At 36.6% G+C, this 19,301-nt stretch overlaps 1 protein-coding gene across 3 annotated transcripts in view; it reads right to left on the bottom strand.

Moving 5' to 3' along the window:
• The window catches only part of CLYBL (citramalyl-CoA lyase), a 347,758-nt gene that overhangs the window by 291,309 nt on the left and 37,148 nt on the right, over nucleotides 1-19,301 (bottom strand). Inside the window, exon 1 of one of the 3 annotated variants that reach the window (XM_056807000.1) lies at nucleotides 18,383-18,601. The exons of the other annotated variants lie outside the window; for them this stretch is intronic. Coding sequence (XP_056662978.1) covers nucleotides 18,383-18,453 — 71 coding nt within the window. The 5' untranslated portion in view covers nucleotides 18,454-18,601. Of the gene's footprint in view, nucleotides 1-18,382; nucleotides 18,602-19,301 lie in introns of those variants that run through there. 3 annotated transcript variants of the gene reach the window in all.

The raw sequence follows: 19,301 nt of genomic DNA, 5'->3' as shown, positions 1-19,301 counted from the left end.
CATCACTTCCAATTTCCTTTTTTTTTTAAGTACATAGCCTTTACTCAATACTTCTACTCTTCCTCACCACCTTGTCAGCATTCCTCAGCATCTTACAATTTGGCTCCAGTCTTTACCGCTCTATGACATTATTCTCCCAAAGGTCACCAAAAACTTCCTAAGCACCAACTACAATAGCCTTTTTTTTTCAGTCCCTACTCTCATTTGACACTATGGACTAATCTCTTCCTTCCCTTATGGACAATGGAATTAGCCTCTTAAGAGATCTTTTTACTCCTACTTTCTTTCTCTTCTCCAATTCACTCTCACTTGTTTTATGGTATATCACAGTCCTCTGGTTCTCTTATATTCTCTCTTCCTCATCTGCTAGCTCCTTTCATGTTTTCCAAGGACAATAGTCATTTTCCACCTTAATTTATTTGTTTCTCCAAGTTTTTATTGTCTCACTTCACTTTGTATTTATTCTGTATTTACATAACTGTGAAAATGTATTCTCCTAGTGGAATGTAATCTCTTTGTGGGCAGGAATCTTCTCTCTTTTGGATCTGTATCCTCAACATCTATCACAAGCAACTGACACGTAAAAATGTTTTCTGGTGGGCTGATGATTGATGGAAGATTATGCCTTCAGCTTTCTCTTCTCTCTCTCTAGACAATCTCAGTCACTTCAGTGATTTGTACTATAACCTCTCTGCAGATGATTCCTAAATTTATAACTTCAATCTTTTACTCTATCCTGAACTAAAGGATATATCTACCTAGATGTCTCACTGGAAACTAAAACTTTTCTCTTTCCCTCATCTTCCAGTCAGTTACTAAATCCCAGAGATTCTAACTCTACAAGCTCTCTAACATCTTTTCCCTCATGGACTCTGGAATTAGCCTCCTAAAGGTCTTCTCTCATCTAATTTCTCCTTTCTCCAATTCATCCTTCACATAACCTGCTGGAACAACATGAAAATTAATTTCATCACTCTTATGCTCAAAAATTATCAAGGTTTCCTTACTGCCTACCAAGTAAAATTTTAATCTTTTACCTGGAATTCAAGACCTTTCACCATCTGATGCCACCCTTTTTTTTGCCACTCTTATCTCATATCACTACACTTTACATTCTCTGTGTGCTAACCAAATTGGACAATCTAGTCCAAACACATTTCCTACTCCCATGCCTTTGTTAAGTCTATTTCCTATCTTTGGAATGTCCTCCTAAGCCCTCTTCATTTGCTAAATTCCTACCCATCCTTTAAAGCTTAACTCTAGTAAAACCTTCTCCATGGCGTTTGCCTTAATCCTTAGTCCAAGCCAATATAATTTTTCTTTCATAAGTCCCATTTGTTTACTTAATAAGTTTATGCATTACTGTATTACTATACTTTATCTTATCCCACTGCTAGACTCTTAAGTTCCACTAGGCTAAGAACTATTTATTATCAAAACTTTGTATCTCCTCCAGTGTCTACTCGGCATTGATTTTTTTTTCCAGTAGTTCAAAATTTGCTTTAAGTCTTTGGTTGGGAGGAGCAAAAGAGACATGCGGGTTCTTTTTATGACCTTTATCTTTTAATCCCGAGCAACTGTTTTTTTAAAAATCTTGAATGATTAGCATGAATGAATTAAAACATAGTAAAGTTACATTTCCCAGATAAAAATTAGAATTTTAATTCATCAGCAAGTATTAAGTACCTACTTTGTGCCAGGCACTGATGATCAAAGGAAAAAAGAGACCATCTTTTCTTATATGGAGCCTACATTAAATTAGAAAAGACAACAGGTAGCTATGAACATATATAAAAAGTAAACACCTAAATATATGATAATTGAGGGGCAAGACTCATGGAAAAGAATAAGTAAGGTTTGAAGGAAACCAGGTATTCTCCAAAGATAGATTTGGAGAGAGATTAGTCTTCTGGGGAAATTAAATAAATATTGAATCATCTAATTGAGGATTTAGAAAAAAACATGAATTTTAAGCATAGGAATAATCAAGCTTGAATTTAAAACAAATAAAAGTCAAAAGATAACATTGCTTTAAAAACAAAAACATCTGTATGACCTAACCAAATTAGTCAAATACAAAGTGGTGCTGTTCCATAAAATTCTCATTTAGTAAATCCTATTCCTAACCTACCTAAATAAACTCTGCCAGGAAAATTCTATATTCTCAGAGGATACATCATGGAAGATGCATCTCTCACACTGATTATCAGTAATCATAAACCTGTTGAAGTATCAAAAAACAGAATAGTTGGGGGGTTTTTGGCTCCTCTTTAGAAAATAATAAATTTCCTATCTGCAAAATCATATCCTTTCATTAAGACTGGAATTTAGCTCTCTGATTAATATAGTTTAAAAAGAATTAATTTGTCAATGAGACCCTGATTGTTGAGTACAATCTATTTTCTTCTACTTCTTTCAGAAATTATATAGTCTTAGCATCCTAGAGTCCTTGATATAATTATGGAACAAGCACAAGCTACCCCTAAGTGAGTGAAAAGGGGCTTAGAGTTATAGCTTTGGGCTCATATCTTGTATTAAGGGAAAACCATGATTTCTTAAGAGAGCCTGGAAAAGTCCCTAAGACCCTGTTATACCAAGGCTTCAAAAGGAAAGTCGGTACAGAAATTACTTTAAAGAGGCTCTCTGCTCATTCTCATGCCTCCACAAAACTTGTTTAATTTAGATGAAGAGAAAGCACAAAACTTGTTTAGACAACCAGCATGTCTGTGGAGGCAAATGACCACCTATTTGTGGGTTTTGTCATAAGCAGTAATGGAATGCATGGTGTGACTTGTGATAAGAAATGGAAGAAATGAAGATGAATTTAGACTTTTTCATAATACAAACATCAGTTAATGATCATTTATTAATCAGTACTTATTATATGCCAGACTCTGTAATAAGCAATAAAGATATTCTACAATATGATGAACATGGAAATATGTATGGTGGTCTATTATATAAAATAAAACCTATATCATATTACCTATTTGTTATAGTGGAGAAGGAAGAAGGGTAGGACAGAGCGAGAGAACATGGATCAAAAAGTGTCAGAAAATGATTACTGAAAATTATCCTGACATAATCTGGAAAAAAGAAAAGAAAAATGAAGATACAAAGAAAGGCAGAAAATAGTCCTAGCTTTCAAGGAGATTAGACCAGACAACAACATAGGTAGGTAGGTAGGGGGAGAGAGAGAGAGAGAGAGAGAGAGAGAGAGAGAGATATGCATAGATGGATAGGTATACAGATAAAGACAGCTGTAAGTATATATCTATATCAATATATGTATATTCAAGCTACACACAGAATAGATAGAAGGTAACATTAGAGCACTGATACAACTTGGTGTGCTAGAGGTGTGTTTTGTGGGGAGGGGCGTCTTGAAGGAAGCTAGAGATTCTAAAGGGCACTGGCAAAGAAGGAGAGCATTCCAGGAAAGAGGTCTACGGTAAAACTCCATGCCAACTACCTGAAGGGTTTTCAGACCTCACAAGACATTGACAGATCACATGCAAGACACAAGTGCTTTAAAACACTTCCCAGGTTGTTATCCGAGCCTGTTTGCCCATCTTGACTACCTAGAAAGGCAATGGGAATTTCCACCATTATTGTAATGATATATATATTCGGCATCCTTTTTTGATACCTGCTCTATTTGACTCAGGGCCAGAAGGAGTAGCCAGCATGGTGAAAGCCATTCATTTCTCCTTTCTCAACCCCAGCATGGATGGAAACCAATCCCAAGGAACAATACAAATTCATCCAAGGCTGGACATGTTAGAAAGAAGAGTGGAAATAGTGGGGCAACATACATCCCCCAAATCAATGAGGCATTCTGGCAGAGGGGCTAGTTTTTAGTAATAACAATAATAATGATTATTTCAAGATGTCTACTACCATGAAACCCCAAGGCAGAAATCTCAAGAGATCTGTGAAGGTGCTCGAGCTGAACAGGTCCTTCCCAGGACCATTTCAGATGGGTTTATCAAGTCAGAACTGGTCCCCTGGGGACATATCAGACAGCTTCTTCAGCTCCAAGAAGAGTGTTGGCTATTGCACAGCATAACACATCAGTGTTATCCTGGTGTAATGTGCAGTAAAATTCCTCAAAGGCAACATTGGTATCTGTCATATCCACCAGTTTGATCTCATGCTGCGATTTAATCTCAGCAACAGCTATAGCTTCTCAGTGAAATTTAAGCTTTCTCAAGGATTGGGGGTTGGGGGAAGGGAAGCTTCAGTCTTATTCCACAACCTACCACCCCCCCCCCCAAATACTTTTTATGGGAGTCTGTGCTATAGCCATTGATGCTATAGAAAACAGCCTAAATATTCAAAGTCTAAGATGCCCTAGACTCTTCCTCCCTAAATCTCTTCTAGTAAGTCTACCTTTGCTTGTATAGCTTCTTTATTCCCTCTAGCTATGCAATCAAAACTACCATTGACTATAGTAAATCCTATCCACACAGGACACACTTTGGAAATAACTAATCTCTTGGATTAACTGAATGTGCTAAAATATAAAAATATTTTTTTAAACAGTAGGGTCGTTAAAGAGTGACAGATTTAAGCACCATCTGGGTTCTCTGGTCAGAGTGGCGCGAATTCCATCAAACGGCTGAACGGTGCACGATCTGAGAATCCCATCTGTTTTATCTAGCATGAATCAGTCCAATAGTTTGACCATTTTGATGCTAGAGTTGCTAGAAGGAATCAGACATACAAAAACAAACAGATTTTATCCCCCTTCAAACTTCTAGATTTTAAAATTTGTACTTCTTTACTGTCTTAACTTAATAAATAGATTAAGCTTTGATCTACTGAACTATGGAAAAGTCATTGGTTGCGAGGGTGGCACTTGTGAAAGGAGTTACTAAATTTCTTGTTCGAAACTATTCTAAATATTCATTGATTTCCCAGTCATCTTTTTTTAAAGCTACAAATTAGCTCATCCTGAAAATGTTATTTCTTTTACTTCCAATATGTTCTAGATTATTAACTGAAACTGTCTTTATGTTTCATGAATGATGAGAGCATTCATTAATGGAAAGGAGCTAAACATGAATGATGATTTGTATTTTTCTTTCCAAAATTATGTCTGATTTCCTTGACTTGTCTTTTATAGGCTTTAATGTTTTGAGTCTTTAATGAAAAAAAATTAAACCATCACTGTACAAGTTTATTTATTCATTAAATATGTATTAAATTCAAATAAAGCCACAAATCATCATATGTTCACATTTCTTAGGGGTCATTGCATTTAGACGAACTTTTATTATGCTTCCTCACTATGGGTAAATATAACATACTTGATACCCCAAAATAGGAATTCTGTTGTGCAAATGGCACTGCTCAGTTTAAAAAATAGCCCATACTCTACTCCCTACACCAAAAGTATTTTTATGAAAAAAGTCAATATATTTTTAAAATAATTATTCAATTTTATATTGTTTATATTGTACATATCTATTTCTTATTTATCAAAGGAGATAAAGAAACAGGTTATTTTCCTAGTTCTTATAATTTGTATTTTACCTTTACAATTGTTGACTAAGTCCTCTCAATATTATTGCCAAAATGCCTCAAAATGCTTATCAGAATTCTAGCCATGCTACGTATTCATATCTACATATCTGCAATCACTTATATTTATGAACAGAAACAGTACGATCTCCCCAAACCAACCAGACAATAAATAACTTAACCCAGATGATAAATATTTATTTACAGGAACAAATATGGGGTTTGTACTTTTGAAATATTCTTTAAAAATTGCTTTTTATTTGCAAATTCCATGTATAGCTTAAATATGGAAAATATTCCTTAGGAATAGTAGTTATCCTTTACTCCAGTTTTCTGTCTTAAAACTGTGAGAAATGGAAGAAATTCTTTCCAGAATTAAGCACAACTGAAAAGTATGACAGACACATGTAAAAGCAACATGCATTATAAAACTACTTAAGAGTCACACAATTACATTTTACTTATGAAAAAAACCCCACAATTATTTAATTTGTTTTCAGCTACGTATTCTGTACATTAAATAGGACCAAAATATTCTTTTCAGTATATGTTTTCCAATTATTATCCATAACAAAAATACTTCACCGCACACAACTTTTTGGCAATGTGTGGTAAACACAACATGGTAATCTCACATATGTACATATGTATGCTAGCCTGTCCATTTCCATGTATGTGAATAAATAGATATGTATGTATATACCCACTTGCTAAATTCTGCCCTATTATAGTGATCATGAAATGGTAACCAGTGATAATAATTCATAAGTACTTAAGGAATAGAAAGACTAAATTTCCTTTGAAATGAATGGAAATGGACATTCTTTTTCAAAAAGTATTATACAACTAGGTCTCTTTCAGAAATTTCATGTAATTCTCAGATTTAAAAAAGCAACAAATAATTTTTTAAAAAGACAAACAACTTTATTTCATATTCTTTAAGCTCCTAGATAGTTGTTTCACCCACTCAACCACAGTAGCAAAATGACGGCAAAAAAAGAACCACCTGTTCACAAAGAATGGTTATGAGATCAGAACAGTTTAACAAATGGCTTCGAGAATATACTATTTCCTATCACTGGTTCTTGGTAAGATGGTAGTAGCAGAAGGAGCAGAGTTATTGTCTATTCAGGCAACTAACTAAAGGCCAAGATAGTGATCTCTGATACTCATCATCTTCCAGGCTCCCAGAAGAAACCAAAATGAGGAAACTGAGACCTTGCAGAGGACTTGTCATCTTGAAAGTACTTTAAAGAGAAAAAAAGTATATCTTTAATATTATCGAAATGCCATTCAATTAAGGAATTTTTCCTTTCCACTGCTTAAAATACGATAAATAGCTCACAGAAGTTCAAGTAGCTTTTTATTTTATATCACTTCTCTTTGAAAACCATACAAATGACATTAAGGAAAAAAAATCACATGTCTAAAACGGGGATCCATTGTAATACTGGACTCAGCTAAAGTGAATATGGAGCAGAAACTCATATGCTCAGGGTTTTGTTTTTTTTTTCCTGCCTGCATAGGGCTAACAGGATTGTTTTTATTTTTCCTATTCAGATTCCTCTATGTCCCCATGATGCTCAGCCTCAGGAAAAACAAAATTCCACATACTATAATTATCGTTCAGGTAATCATACCTAAGTGACAAGGTTTGTTTTGTTTTTCTTAATCCTTTTGATTTCCTCTCTGTTACAGTGATACACAAAACCTTAGATCTATCTAGAATTCTACATCCTCCATTGGCCACATTAGAAAGGGGCTAGGAGTGGGAGGAAGAAGAAGAGAGCAGAAATAAACTTCTTATGAAATGATTCTGCAAAAAAGTAGGAAGAGTGGACATAGTAGGAAGTCTGAGGCCAGCAATAAATACTGCAGGTGGAAGCAGTATGCTGTGTAAAACACTCACAGAGTCCTTCCCTGGCCATATAAAATGACTCTAATAGGATAGCAAACTTTTAAAGACCCCAAAAGAAAAATGTTATTAACTGTATGTAAGCTATGGGGCTAACAGCAAATATATGGAATCAAAGGATGCATTTCCCCTCCTTGAGCCTATAAGGGATATAAAGTTCTTCTAGTTTAGATTCAGCTAAAGAAATTAGCCAAATACATTAGCTAAGAAAAATGATGTGAGACCATTTAGCCCACTTTTTGCAGCCTACTGATAAATTCATATTCAGTAATTATTTAATCTGTAACATCTAATTCTCTTGTACTCTCCATATATTCCTCCATTTAGGGGTCTTTACTCAACCTCTATTTCAAGGAAAGTATGTAGTTTCCTGTTTCTATCAAAAGACAAGTTGTACTGTGCCAATAATAAACATCTCAAAGGCCAGCTCTAATTCTTAAGTTCTAGAATGAAATGTTCTAAATAAAGAAAAGGAAGAGGAGCAGGAAATAAAGTGACATTTAATGGCAATGACATTTCTTGTGCAATCCAAAGACTACTGAAACCTCAAAAAATTTCTCATACCCACCCATATCCATTCGATGAATATCAGGAATTATTTTACACATACAGATAATTATAACAACACACAGTATATTTGCAAGGGATTAAAGGTATGTCCACCTGGTAGACTGCACCCTAACTTCCTATCTTAAAGTGCTGACAGTTCCCTTAAGTTTTATAATTAAGACTAAAAGTGAAAAGATATGTCTTCCTTTAAATCATTCTCTCTACAACTATCGGTCACTGTCTGATAGATATGCTCTCTACACAGCTTAAAAGAGCAGATATAAATATATTAGGAGGAAAATACATCAAAGCTTCAGTTCTTCAAGCATGTAGTCTGAAACTAGCAGCTAATTATTATTTCTGATTCTCTCTCCACATTCACATTATGCAAGAGAGAAATCAGAATTTACCCCTGGCTAAAGATAAACTTGTAAAATTCAGATCAATTTTATTACAATGAATAGTTTGGGAAAATCTATCTTAGCTATTAAGTTTTTTAAAGTCAGATTTCTTTTTTTGTTTTTTAAAGACAGGAGAATAAAGAAAATCTGTGCAGAGAATTATCCTAAATCAACAAAAACTTTTGTTATTTGTAGTGAAAGCAGAATAAAGTAAACTACAACCAGGGAAAACCTTTCTAAACTGACTAAATGGCAAGGCAGAGGTCAGACAGCCAAGCAGGTCAAGAAAGCCCCTCGGCCTGATTTGGAGGTCATTCTTCCCTCTGGTCCTGATTGGTTCCCCAATAAATTCCACATTAGCTCCTCCCTTCAGCTGGAGCAGAAACACTTGAACTGCCTTCTATCTCAACAAAAGTTTAGTTTGCTGATTGGGCATGAAACAAAGGGGAAACAGCAGGGTACAATTTATAAGGGGGCAGGGAAGGCTGACATGCTATTGTGCTCTAGAGGTATCCACAAGCTGTTAATTCTATTTTAACATTGTTAATAAGACTGTTAACACATCAGACTTTGTTTAGAGACCCTGAAAACATCAACAAACTATTAAAAGACCCACCTGAAATAAAATAGAATCTATGTTGGTAGCATCAAAAGATTCACGTATTATTCACAGTCATATTACTATTTTTTTAACTGCATAAAGTTGAAAGAAAGTCCACTAGAGCCATAAAATTTGTGCACTAAGCACCAAATATTTCAATTTAGAATATCTTAAAATATTCTCCTTATCTTACTTATTAGACCAAAATCAACTATGGGTCTTCTAAAAGGCGAAGCATTAAAACAAACAAAACAAACAAGTAAGCTAATTACTTTCCATTCTCATAAAGGAAAAGGTAAAAGCAGGAGGAAAAAAATCAGAGACATAAATGTGCAGGTTTAATCAGACTGGAATGTTTTAAATGAATGATTGGGTCTGACAGATTTATTGCAGTTAATTTTGCAGTAGAATGGAAAAATGTTTCGATCTCAGTCTTTAAAGTATTAGGAAAACAATTAATCCATTACATAACGGAAATTCTTGCATTACACCCTCACTTCCAATTAAGAAAATGTCAGATTATTTCAAGAAATAGTAAAAAGCCAAACTCATGGTTTTGGGAAAATATTTTTTCAGAATCAGTACTTTAGAGATCATTGTGAATAGTGTTACATTTTCTGAAGGCACTTTTAGTTTCTATTTGGCTATTTACCCTCAATTTTAAGAAATTAAAGCTATTCAGAAGAAAAAGCATTTTCCATAATAAGAATTTATAGACAAATCACTGAACGATCAACATTCAGCAAGCAAATAAATTTTTTAAAGAAGAAAATATTTCCATTTTTAGAAATGTGTGTGTGATTAGACTTTGTGACAAAAGTGATTTATTCATATCTCATATATTAATTTTCTACTCAAATGACTGAAATGTGCTAAAATTAAAAAATATATTTTTAGTTTGGGGAAAAAATAAAACCAAAGCCTATTACAAAGAATTAGCAAGAATGTAAAAAAAAAATCTTTTAGACATTGTATGTTCCTGGGAACCTGTCTGAAAATTCCAAGGATTTTAAATATATTTTAAGCTAGTTACCTTTCAGGATCTAGCAATGCCAATCTGTAAATCTTAATGATAAATATCTTGGCCCATAGTTTAAAGAGTACAAATCAGAAACTTTACCCTACGTTTAGACTCATAGAAAGAATTAAAATCTAATCAAACTCTCCCAAGGGGATAACTTTTCTTTGTTGCTATTGCAAGATTACAAATATTTCTGAGAAGTATTTGGTTGTTTTCATTCCTTTAGAACTCAATGTTCCTTGAAAGAGGGAATAGTGAATAAAATGAATAGAAAGAATTCTACTACAAGAGAGGAAATAAAGCTTTCAATACCAAGTATCACAGAACTGTAAACTTAGGATGAATGCAAATAACTGAATATAACAATTTAAAGTCACTATCTCAACAGGTCAAATGACCAACAAGTTATTCTACAACTGACACTAGGCATAACGGACTCTGGGCAACATCATCTGTGAGAATATCCACTAACATACATTTTTAAAAAATGGACATTAAGGAAGCATGAATGATGGCTCTAAGAGGAATAATACTACTGTTCAATTTGTGTTCTCCAGTACAACGTAGGACTTGTTCCTCTGGCTTCTTCCAATCTCTTTCTCTTTTAGAGTTACACATTTCAACCCAAGTCGTCCAGTTGCCATAACAACTTCATATATTTGTTCTCTGGTGTTCTTTTTAATCATATCATTTTTTAATTCTAGGGCTGAATGAGTCAGTATAGCATCTTAATATATTCTGTTCACACCTTGCTCTTGAGGAGGCTAGATATTTCTTTCCATTTCCCTAAGAAACTCACAACCTGAAAATAATACAACCTCCTCCTTTCTCCCAACAGATGAAGTAGATTTTATAAATATTATATGTTACAGCTTTGTGATCAGATTTTTGAGAAATAAGTGACCTGTAATGCCCAGAAGGAACTTCAGTGCTCATGAAAGGAAAAGATACTATTACATGCTGTCTTATATATGCTAAGAAGTCAAGTTCTGTACACTTGGGAGTCACAAAGCACTCCACTTTATTTTTAAGACCCCTAATATTTACACTATTAAAAGCATCTCTGCTACTGTTACCCTTTAAATTTCTACCCATTTTTCACATTTATTACTATGTACACATCTTAAAATAATGACAATTTCCCATCAACTCAAAACTGTCCTAAAATGAAATAGTTTCAATTGTACACATTAATTTTCAGGATAATTCATGATTGTTTGGGATATCATACCACTGAAGGATGAAATAGAAAAAATGTGAAACACTGGTATCCAAACACAAAAAAATATACTATTACTTCAGCCAATATCAACAATAGAACAGTGGAAAACAGGACATCTCTTACAAATAAGAGAGAATGGTGATAAAAAACAAATAAACAAAAAAAAATACCACGCTGTGATTTTAGCATATGTAAGTTAAATCAAAGATACTTTCTTGCAAAGTTATGGAGATAAGAATACAAAGTCTTGAAATTGTTTTCAAAGTTTCAATTTGCTATGAATACACTGCAAAAATTTTAAAAATGTGAATACAGACTTTGCAAAAACCAAGTACTCAAAAATACACGCGAAAGTAAACAAAAGTAAGGATTATGGGTACCTTTGGGCAATTAATGATCCTGGGTATTTTTTCCCTTAAAAGTGATATTAGCTTGTTAATGATCCGTTCTTTGAGAAAAAACAAGAAGGAAAAGCTGTTGATAGCTCCATCTATTGATAGCTAATTAAAATACAGGATTAGCACTATTGACCTAGGTAGCTGAAAAGTGTGAATAATGTTATTTTTCGTAAAGATTATTAGAGCAAATATTGTATGAAAAGTTACATAGACCTTTTACTAAAAAACAAACAAAAAATAATGAATTGTATATGCTTTAAAGTTCTCTGCCATTGGCGGAAAAACTCACAACTTTTAAAATTATGTAAAAAAGTGAAGAGAGGATAGAATTCTTTACCCTTGAATATGAAATTAGGAAACAGCAGCATCAAAGGCGGACTTGATCTGTTTTGCCTGAAAAATTAATAGGCTTTACAAAGTCCTCCACAACATATTCTAGGCATGAAAAATAGAGACTCTGGTGACACCAACAGTCTCAGGAATAAAATGCAGTTGTAGCCTAGAATTTGTACACACACTCTAGATCCATCCCCCCTTCTGTTTTGTGTGTATATATTTATATACATTTGTATATGTGTATAGACACTAAACAGAGTATATGTGCATATACACAAGATATAGTATGATATACACATAAAATATGGCTAAATATAATGTATGAGTATTAAATCTATGCATATCTAGTATCTATTTATTTAAATCAAAAATGAATTCTGATATACTCCTTTGGGAGATATTCTTTCCTATCCCTTATCACCGCTGTTATTTTCCGCTTCCTCCTCTCTTTTTCCTTATCCGTTTTCCACCCCACCCTTCCCCGAGACACTCGCCCCCACCCCAACCAATCGCTCTGCGGGGAGGGGATGGATGCCTGTTGCAGTGGAGGGCCTGGACGGCGCAGCCTCGGCTGGGATAAAGCTAACTCTACTGTTTCAAAGAACACAAAGTTGAAAGGACGGGGAGGAGGCGGGGGAGGGGGGAGAAGGAGGGCAGGAGAGGAAAGACATCAATTCAGCATTCCTCAGTGGCTTCAGATCTTTACAGTTGTTTTTTTTCCCTCTTCCCTCCTGGAAGGGTGAGGAGGGAATGATGACTTCAAAGGGAAAACTTTCTGCTTGGTGCACAGACGGGAGCTGTGATCCCACTCATGCTTTTATCATCAGGGTGATTAACGCTCCTGATCATCATGATTATTAGTAATAATAAAACTATTTCTCTTTAAAAAAATAAACAACCACCCCAACAACTTTTCATCCTTTTAGGCAGCTCGCTAATGAAGCTGTTAGTATTGCTGGAGAGAATCCGCTGGCAGCAATGTGGGGAGGGAGGTGTGAGCCCGACAGCAGCTCCCCTTCCATTTGCTTCCCTCAGAAGAAAGTGAAGAATACCTCTGGCAGGGAGATGACACGAAGGCAGCCTTTTGCTTTCTCTAATCACACTTACGGCTCTCGGCCTCACCGCTTCTCCATCGACAACATCCCTAAACTCCAGTTCTGAATGTTTCGGCTGGGGGGGGGGGGGGGGGGGCACGCGCAGGGAGGGGGGGGGGGTCGGGAGGAGAGCCAACGGGAAGGGGAGGGGCCTACGGGGCGATATTGCCAAATTCAATACTAGGAAATTGTATGGGACAGGATAAGGCAGGCATACAAGCTTTGGTCCTGTGTCTGGAATTTCGGAAGGAAATAAAGGGATGCAAGGAAAATGCCTCCTTATGGCCCAGTAGAGGTTTTTTTTTTATGTTAATTGGGGAAATGACCCCAAAAGAACACCATCACAGTGAACTGGCACCCACAGTTAAAAGAGGAGAGGGGGTTAGACAGACAGCAGAAGTAGATGTTTTCTGAGTGCTTGGCAATCCTCTGGGATAGGATTTGCAATGTAAAGGAAATATAATCCTTTATTATTTTTAAAAAATAATTTCTGGATTTAGTAAGCAGCGTTGTTAAAACTCCCCCCCCCCCCCATTTAGGTCCTCTTCACCCCCTCCCCCCTCAAAAATGAATTGTAGTTTCAGGGGCCCCGAATCCCTTCAAAACCTTCTTTTCCCGTTTTGAGGACTGAACTAGGTAAATTGCTCTCCATATGCCAAACTATTTCATTAGTTCTTTATGAGAAAGGAAAAAAGAATCGTGTCTTAAATCCTACAAAGGTCAGAATTTGAATTTTTAGAACACCATCTTTACTAAACAATGGCATAAAGGCCGGGAGAGTTTTCAAAAGGCATATCAAAAGACAATCTAGTATAGAATTTAAACATTAGCAGCGAACCTGACACAGCAAAACCATTGTATTTTTCACAAGTTTTGTTTTTGCTATATACAGCTGTGTTTTCACAGATGCAAAGCCATGTGTCTCCACCAAAAGGTCTAGTCTTCCCTTCAGATGTGAATGCAGATCAAAGGTTCAAACACAGAAATACAAGATCCTTTTCCCTTTGGAACATGTTTTTATTTTTCTGCAGTGGCTGCAAACCAGAATTTCCATCTGTTGTCCTTATGCAGTGTACAGGTTAACCTTAACAGTAGGGTATGCAGTGCTGTTATCTCAGCTAAGGCGGGCATGGATGAATCGAGTTTGCATGTATTCTTTGAATATCTCCTCAAGATGTCCAAGAAGCAAAACCAACATTGCTTTAGACAGTATCGGGAGTAATCGGTATCCAAACGATGCATTGTTACATACTAATGTGCTCATTCTGCCTTACAACTGGACAAATCTAAAATTTAGTAAACGGTTCAGTTTTTATGCAATAATGTGTTAAATGTAAACTGCAGCCTACAATTGGGCAAGTCATTTGATTGTAGCAGATCTATCCAACAGCATAGAATAAATAAAACACCGAGTGTTCCCACCTCCAGTTAGAGGTGAGCACACACACACAAAAAGGAAACCACTGGATAAAAAAGCTTAATTATAAAATGATTATAGAAATTATGTATGAATGATCTATTAATATACCAATTGTGAGGGAAAAATATTTTAATTTATCTTGAACAAACCTCTCTATTCCCTATCCCCAGCATCATTCCCCCCAAACCTTTTGCCTTTATTAAACCGTGCCTCGGAATGGTTGAAGGAAGAAGCAGGGTGGTTTTTATCACCTACTCTACAAAATGGATAAACTGCCATGTAAACATTTGCTTTTGTTAATGGTAAAAGAATGTCACAACAAAGAGAGAGAGAATTTGAAGGTATTTTTGAAAGTGCATCCCTTAAGGACACCACATATTCTTCTGAAAATCTGTGTAGCTACCATTAATGACACACACATACATATATCATTTTTTTGTTTGTTTTTTAAAGCATCAAAGCTTTGGCTGAAATCCTCTGAAAATTTTACAAAGGCAGCAGCGGCACAGACAGGTCTGCCTAGCCTAAATTTAATATGTGAGTGCCATCTAGTGGCCATCCAGAATGGAGGCTGAGCTACAACCCCTGAAAAAGAAGCCTTCACACACTCCTTCCCATCTTCCCATCTAGCACTGGTGCCAGTTCTGCCTAAGTAGCCAAGGACAATGAAAATATGTCTGAGGGGAAAATATATAAAAGGGTCCTGGATCCTAAGAACAGTTGGTTCAAAGCTGTTCCCATCTGACAACCGGCTCCAGGGCAAACCAATGGAAGCAGACAGAAAAAGAAATTATGGTAGTGCTATGGCAGGTCAGCCCCAAAGGCCTCTTCCAAACCATGGAGAGAACTTTCACCGGGATTCTGATCCAAAAATGCCATGTTCTGGCCATCCCAAAGTGTCACTAGACTAAATCACAGACCAAACGAGGACAGGACTTGGGTTCAAACTGGCCTCTTGTGCCTTTGTACCAAACTGTCCCAGAAAAGATCTATAAAAGAAGCTGTGAAGATCGTCAGGCACCATAGCTCCCCAGGAAAGGTAATGGTCTGAGCCAACAAAAAATAACATGGGGGAAGCAATACCATTTGGATCTCTATTTCTATCATCAATTCCACAAAATGGTACGAGATTAAATTCTTAAATCACAGAGCAAAACCTTCACACAGATTCCTTCACCCTTGCTTAACTACAAAATAAATGGCAGAGAAAGATTCCTCCCTTTAATGTCTCATTTCCCTGACTCTCCTACAACAAAGAAGCTGCTTCCCAGAGTATTTACAACCAGATTTCAAAGTCTTTTAGAAAGTCAAGGAATAAAGAGAAGCTATAATGCTTCTGATGGCTGCTGATCTGCCTTCATAATAAGTACTATGTATTCTACACATGTAAAAAAAATGAAATGATTCTTAGGATCTTGTTTATGTTATATTCAAAACTCCTTTGGAGATACAATCTGGCAACTGCTCCAGGAGGTGCTCCAGCCCCAGCTACTGAAGGAAGACCTTAGCACTGTCAAAGATTTTCATGTTAGAAATTAATATTTCGTCAGTAGAATGGACATTAAAGAGCAGGCATCAATATCTGTTTTGCTGCTGCACCCTTTTCATGCCACTTACAGTGGATGCTTTCCATTTGCATCGTCTCACAGTTAGAATTTGAGCTCCCTGAGAGCAGGGGCCGGCTTCCTTTTCGTTTTATATCTGGCATGCTTAGCCCAGTATTTTACACATAGTAGATGTTTAATTAATGCTTTATTTGCCATTCATGCTGACTATTGCAAGAAATCAGACTTTCATCAAATTGCCTCCCAAAAAAACTTTTAGGTCAAATTTCTACAGATTTGGAGCCTATAAAGGAGAAAGATTTGGTCATTTGAGTCCATCCAGCCAAATTTTCTTCCTTGTTCTATTTTCTGTGACTTGGTAACAGACTTGGTCAAACTTGGAGAGTAATAGATTGGTTCGTCTATAAAGGAGTCCAACTCTATTGGTTTAATTGCATTATTAACAATTCATTCTCATTGCCTTCTCCCTTGTTCTTTTAGAGCATCACACTCACGTGAGGGGAACAGGTAGTGTGGGTGACCTTTCCGGATGGAGTTGGACTTATGGCTTCTACGTTTCCTTCCCACGCTAAGTCTACGATCCTACTTTTCTCACATCTCACTGCACAAACTATGCTTTTGATCAAACTGTAGTCTGATGGACACTCTTTCCAGCACCCCCCAGGAATAGTCCAGTATGAGTTCACACCTGGAAGTGGCGAGAGGTGACTTTTGAGTAGCAGCTAAAAGACAGGCATCAAAACGTCCCAAACGTCTCAAAACTACTCAAAATGTCACTCGGGATGAGAGCAACCAGAGAAACTGACAGTTGCCTACCCCAACAGACAAGATTCACAATAAAATAAAACTATGACACATGCCAGGCCTGGAGTCAGGAAAACTCAACTCCCTAAATTCAAATCTGCTCAAAAAACACTGCCTAGCTGTGTGATCCTGGGCAAGTCACAACTTTGTTTGCCTCAGTTTCCTTATCTGTAAAATGACGTGGAGGAGGAAATGGCAAACCAGTCCAATATCTTTGCTAAGAAAACTCCAAATGGGGTCACGAAGAGGGGGATGCAACTAAAACCAAAGGACAACACGGGCATGTGGTTCTTGTGCCCTCAGATGGTTTAATGATGAGCACCAAACAGTAATGGGCCAGCATTAGTCCTGCCTTCTCCCCCACTGCATTTCCTACCCCAAAATATGCAGTAGTAAGAGTTCTCTGATATGGTAAGGAAGAGAGCAAAAGATCAGTTCCTTTCTTTTGTCCCTTTAACCACTCCATTGCCCTTTGGTGGGACTTTCATAACTGATTTTCTTCCTCATTGGCACTAAAATATGACTAGGGATGAGGGAATAGTTTAACTTGCATCTTTCAAAGCATAATAGCATTTCTTCCCTTTCCTTCTCTCCCTCCCCATAAGTAAGATCTTCCTTACAAAGCCACAGAGCTCTCTTCAACTGTATTTTGAGAATGCCATTTAATCATCTGCAAGGTAACATATCCTTTCAGGAACAGCACCTTGAGCTAAGTCCTATCTTGTAGGACAAAACGGGGCTTCAAGAGACTAAAACACAGCTATAACACTAGTTCCAGCCCGTCGCTCGCTTGGGCCCAAGCAACAAAGAAGAGCTATTAATAGCACAGCACTGAATGCAAGTGGAAAACTGAATTAAATTATTTTTTTAATCTACTATTTAGTGCCTAGAAAAGGGACAGACTGTGCAGCATCTGTGCCAGAGGGGACGTGGAACCAATAAATAACTGCCATTTTTTACTATGCATAAGCAAAAAAATAGAGTCTATCAAAAGCCAAACGCATTTGATGTCCCAGAACTACTTGTGTTTCAGTTGGGGTACTTTGATTCAATTTGAAGTTTATGCCTCCAGCGTACTATATGCCTACTCTATTAGCCTATAATCCTATATTTCCGCTAATCACCAGACTTGAGGGGGGGGAATAAGGAAGTTGAAATTGACAGCTTAAAATATTAGTAAAGCCTAAAACGACACACGTGTAAAACAGATCCATCCCAAAGCACACTGGCTTGTGAATTGGGAGTGTAAAGCTGGATAATACACAAAGCTAGCCTGAATAAAGTGTGGTAATCCTAATGTCCCCCTTTTCACGAGCCGAAGAAGCTGACAGAGTGGGCTAACTTTCTCATTTCAATAGCTAAAAGTATACGCAGAGTCTTTTCAACCCCTTTCCCTAAGTTAATTTAGCCAGAGCATGAAGACATGCTTAAAGAGAGCCCTGATGCTGGTAGCACTAGCAAACCTTCTTCTTCAATAACCCCTAGACTAATAAAGATTTCTTAGGCTTTCGGCACCCTCGGTCTTCTTACCTGTTCACAAACCCCTCATCAGTACAGTAAGGCAATGCTCCTAAGGGGCACATGTGTAGATCCTCTCTCATCAGATCATTCTCCTCACATACTGAGAATAAGAAGCCTGGCTCCCAAAACAAGATTTGGCAGGAGTGTTATTTTGGGATTCAAAGAACAATGAATCATTAATCTCATTGTTTCTAAGAGCCTATACATCCTTATATTTAAAAATTGGGACAGAAAAAAAAAATCCAGGGCTTTTAGAAAGGCTGATATGTATGCAGAGCATTCTGAACAGTCAATTACTTTCAGATTTTTTGTCCCAGGACTTTAAAAGTTAAAGGCATAGCTCTGCCAATTGTGATATGCCCTCTCCAGCAGAGACCACCCACAACTACTGATTTTCCATCTGGTGAACAAAACAGACATCTCCCTAATTATTTTTAAAAAGGAATTTTTTTCCCCCTAACATACTTTCTTTATTTGTCTGTGACCTGGAACTTAATGAAAAACCTGGTAGATGCCAACTTCATTTCTTGTAATGAAACATCCCATTTTTACCATTTTAACTGGATTTGTTTAAAAGCTGTGAGATAGAAATTATTACTCCCACGGCTCCCTAACAACCTAAACCACCCAAGACAATTCTGACGAGCAACTATTTTCTTCTGAAATACCCAGCACATCTTGTTTAAATATTAACCACTGAAGTTTTCTCTTACTACCAAGCAGGAGGGAAAATGATTTTCAGTCTCTTCAACTGGGCACCCATACTGCTAATGTCAAAATCTATGGCTTTCTCCAACAAGATGGCCACCACTGCCAACAGCATGCTCAGAAATGCCAACTGTAATTAAAATCTGGCACCTTTCATGGGCACCAAATTTGCTTCTAATATCTTCTCGCTGAAATGTGTCTCAGCTTACATGGGACATGA

Source organism: Monodelphis domestica, chromosome 8, assembly GCF_027887165.1.
Source record: "Monodelphis domestica isolate mMonDom1 chromosome 8, mMonDom1.pri, whole genome shotgun sequence".
NCBI lineage: Eukaryota > Metazoa > Chordata > Mammalia > Didelphimorphia > Didelphidae > Monodelphis > Monodelphis domestica.
Note: the sequence above shows the minus strand (reverse complement) of the source record. Positions and strands in the feature narration are given on the sequence as shown.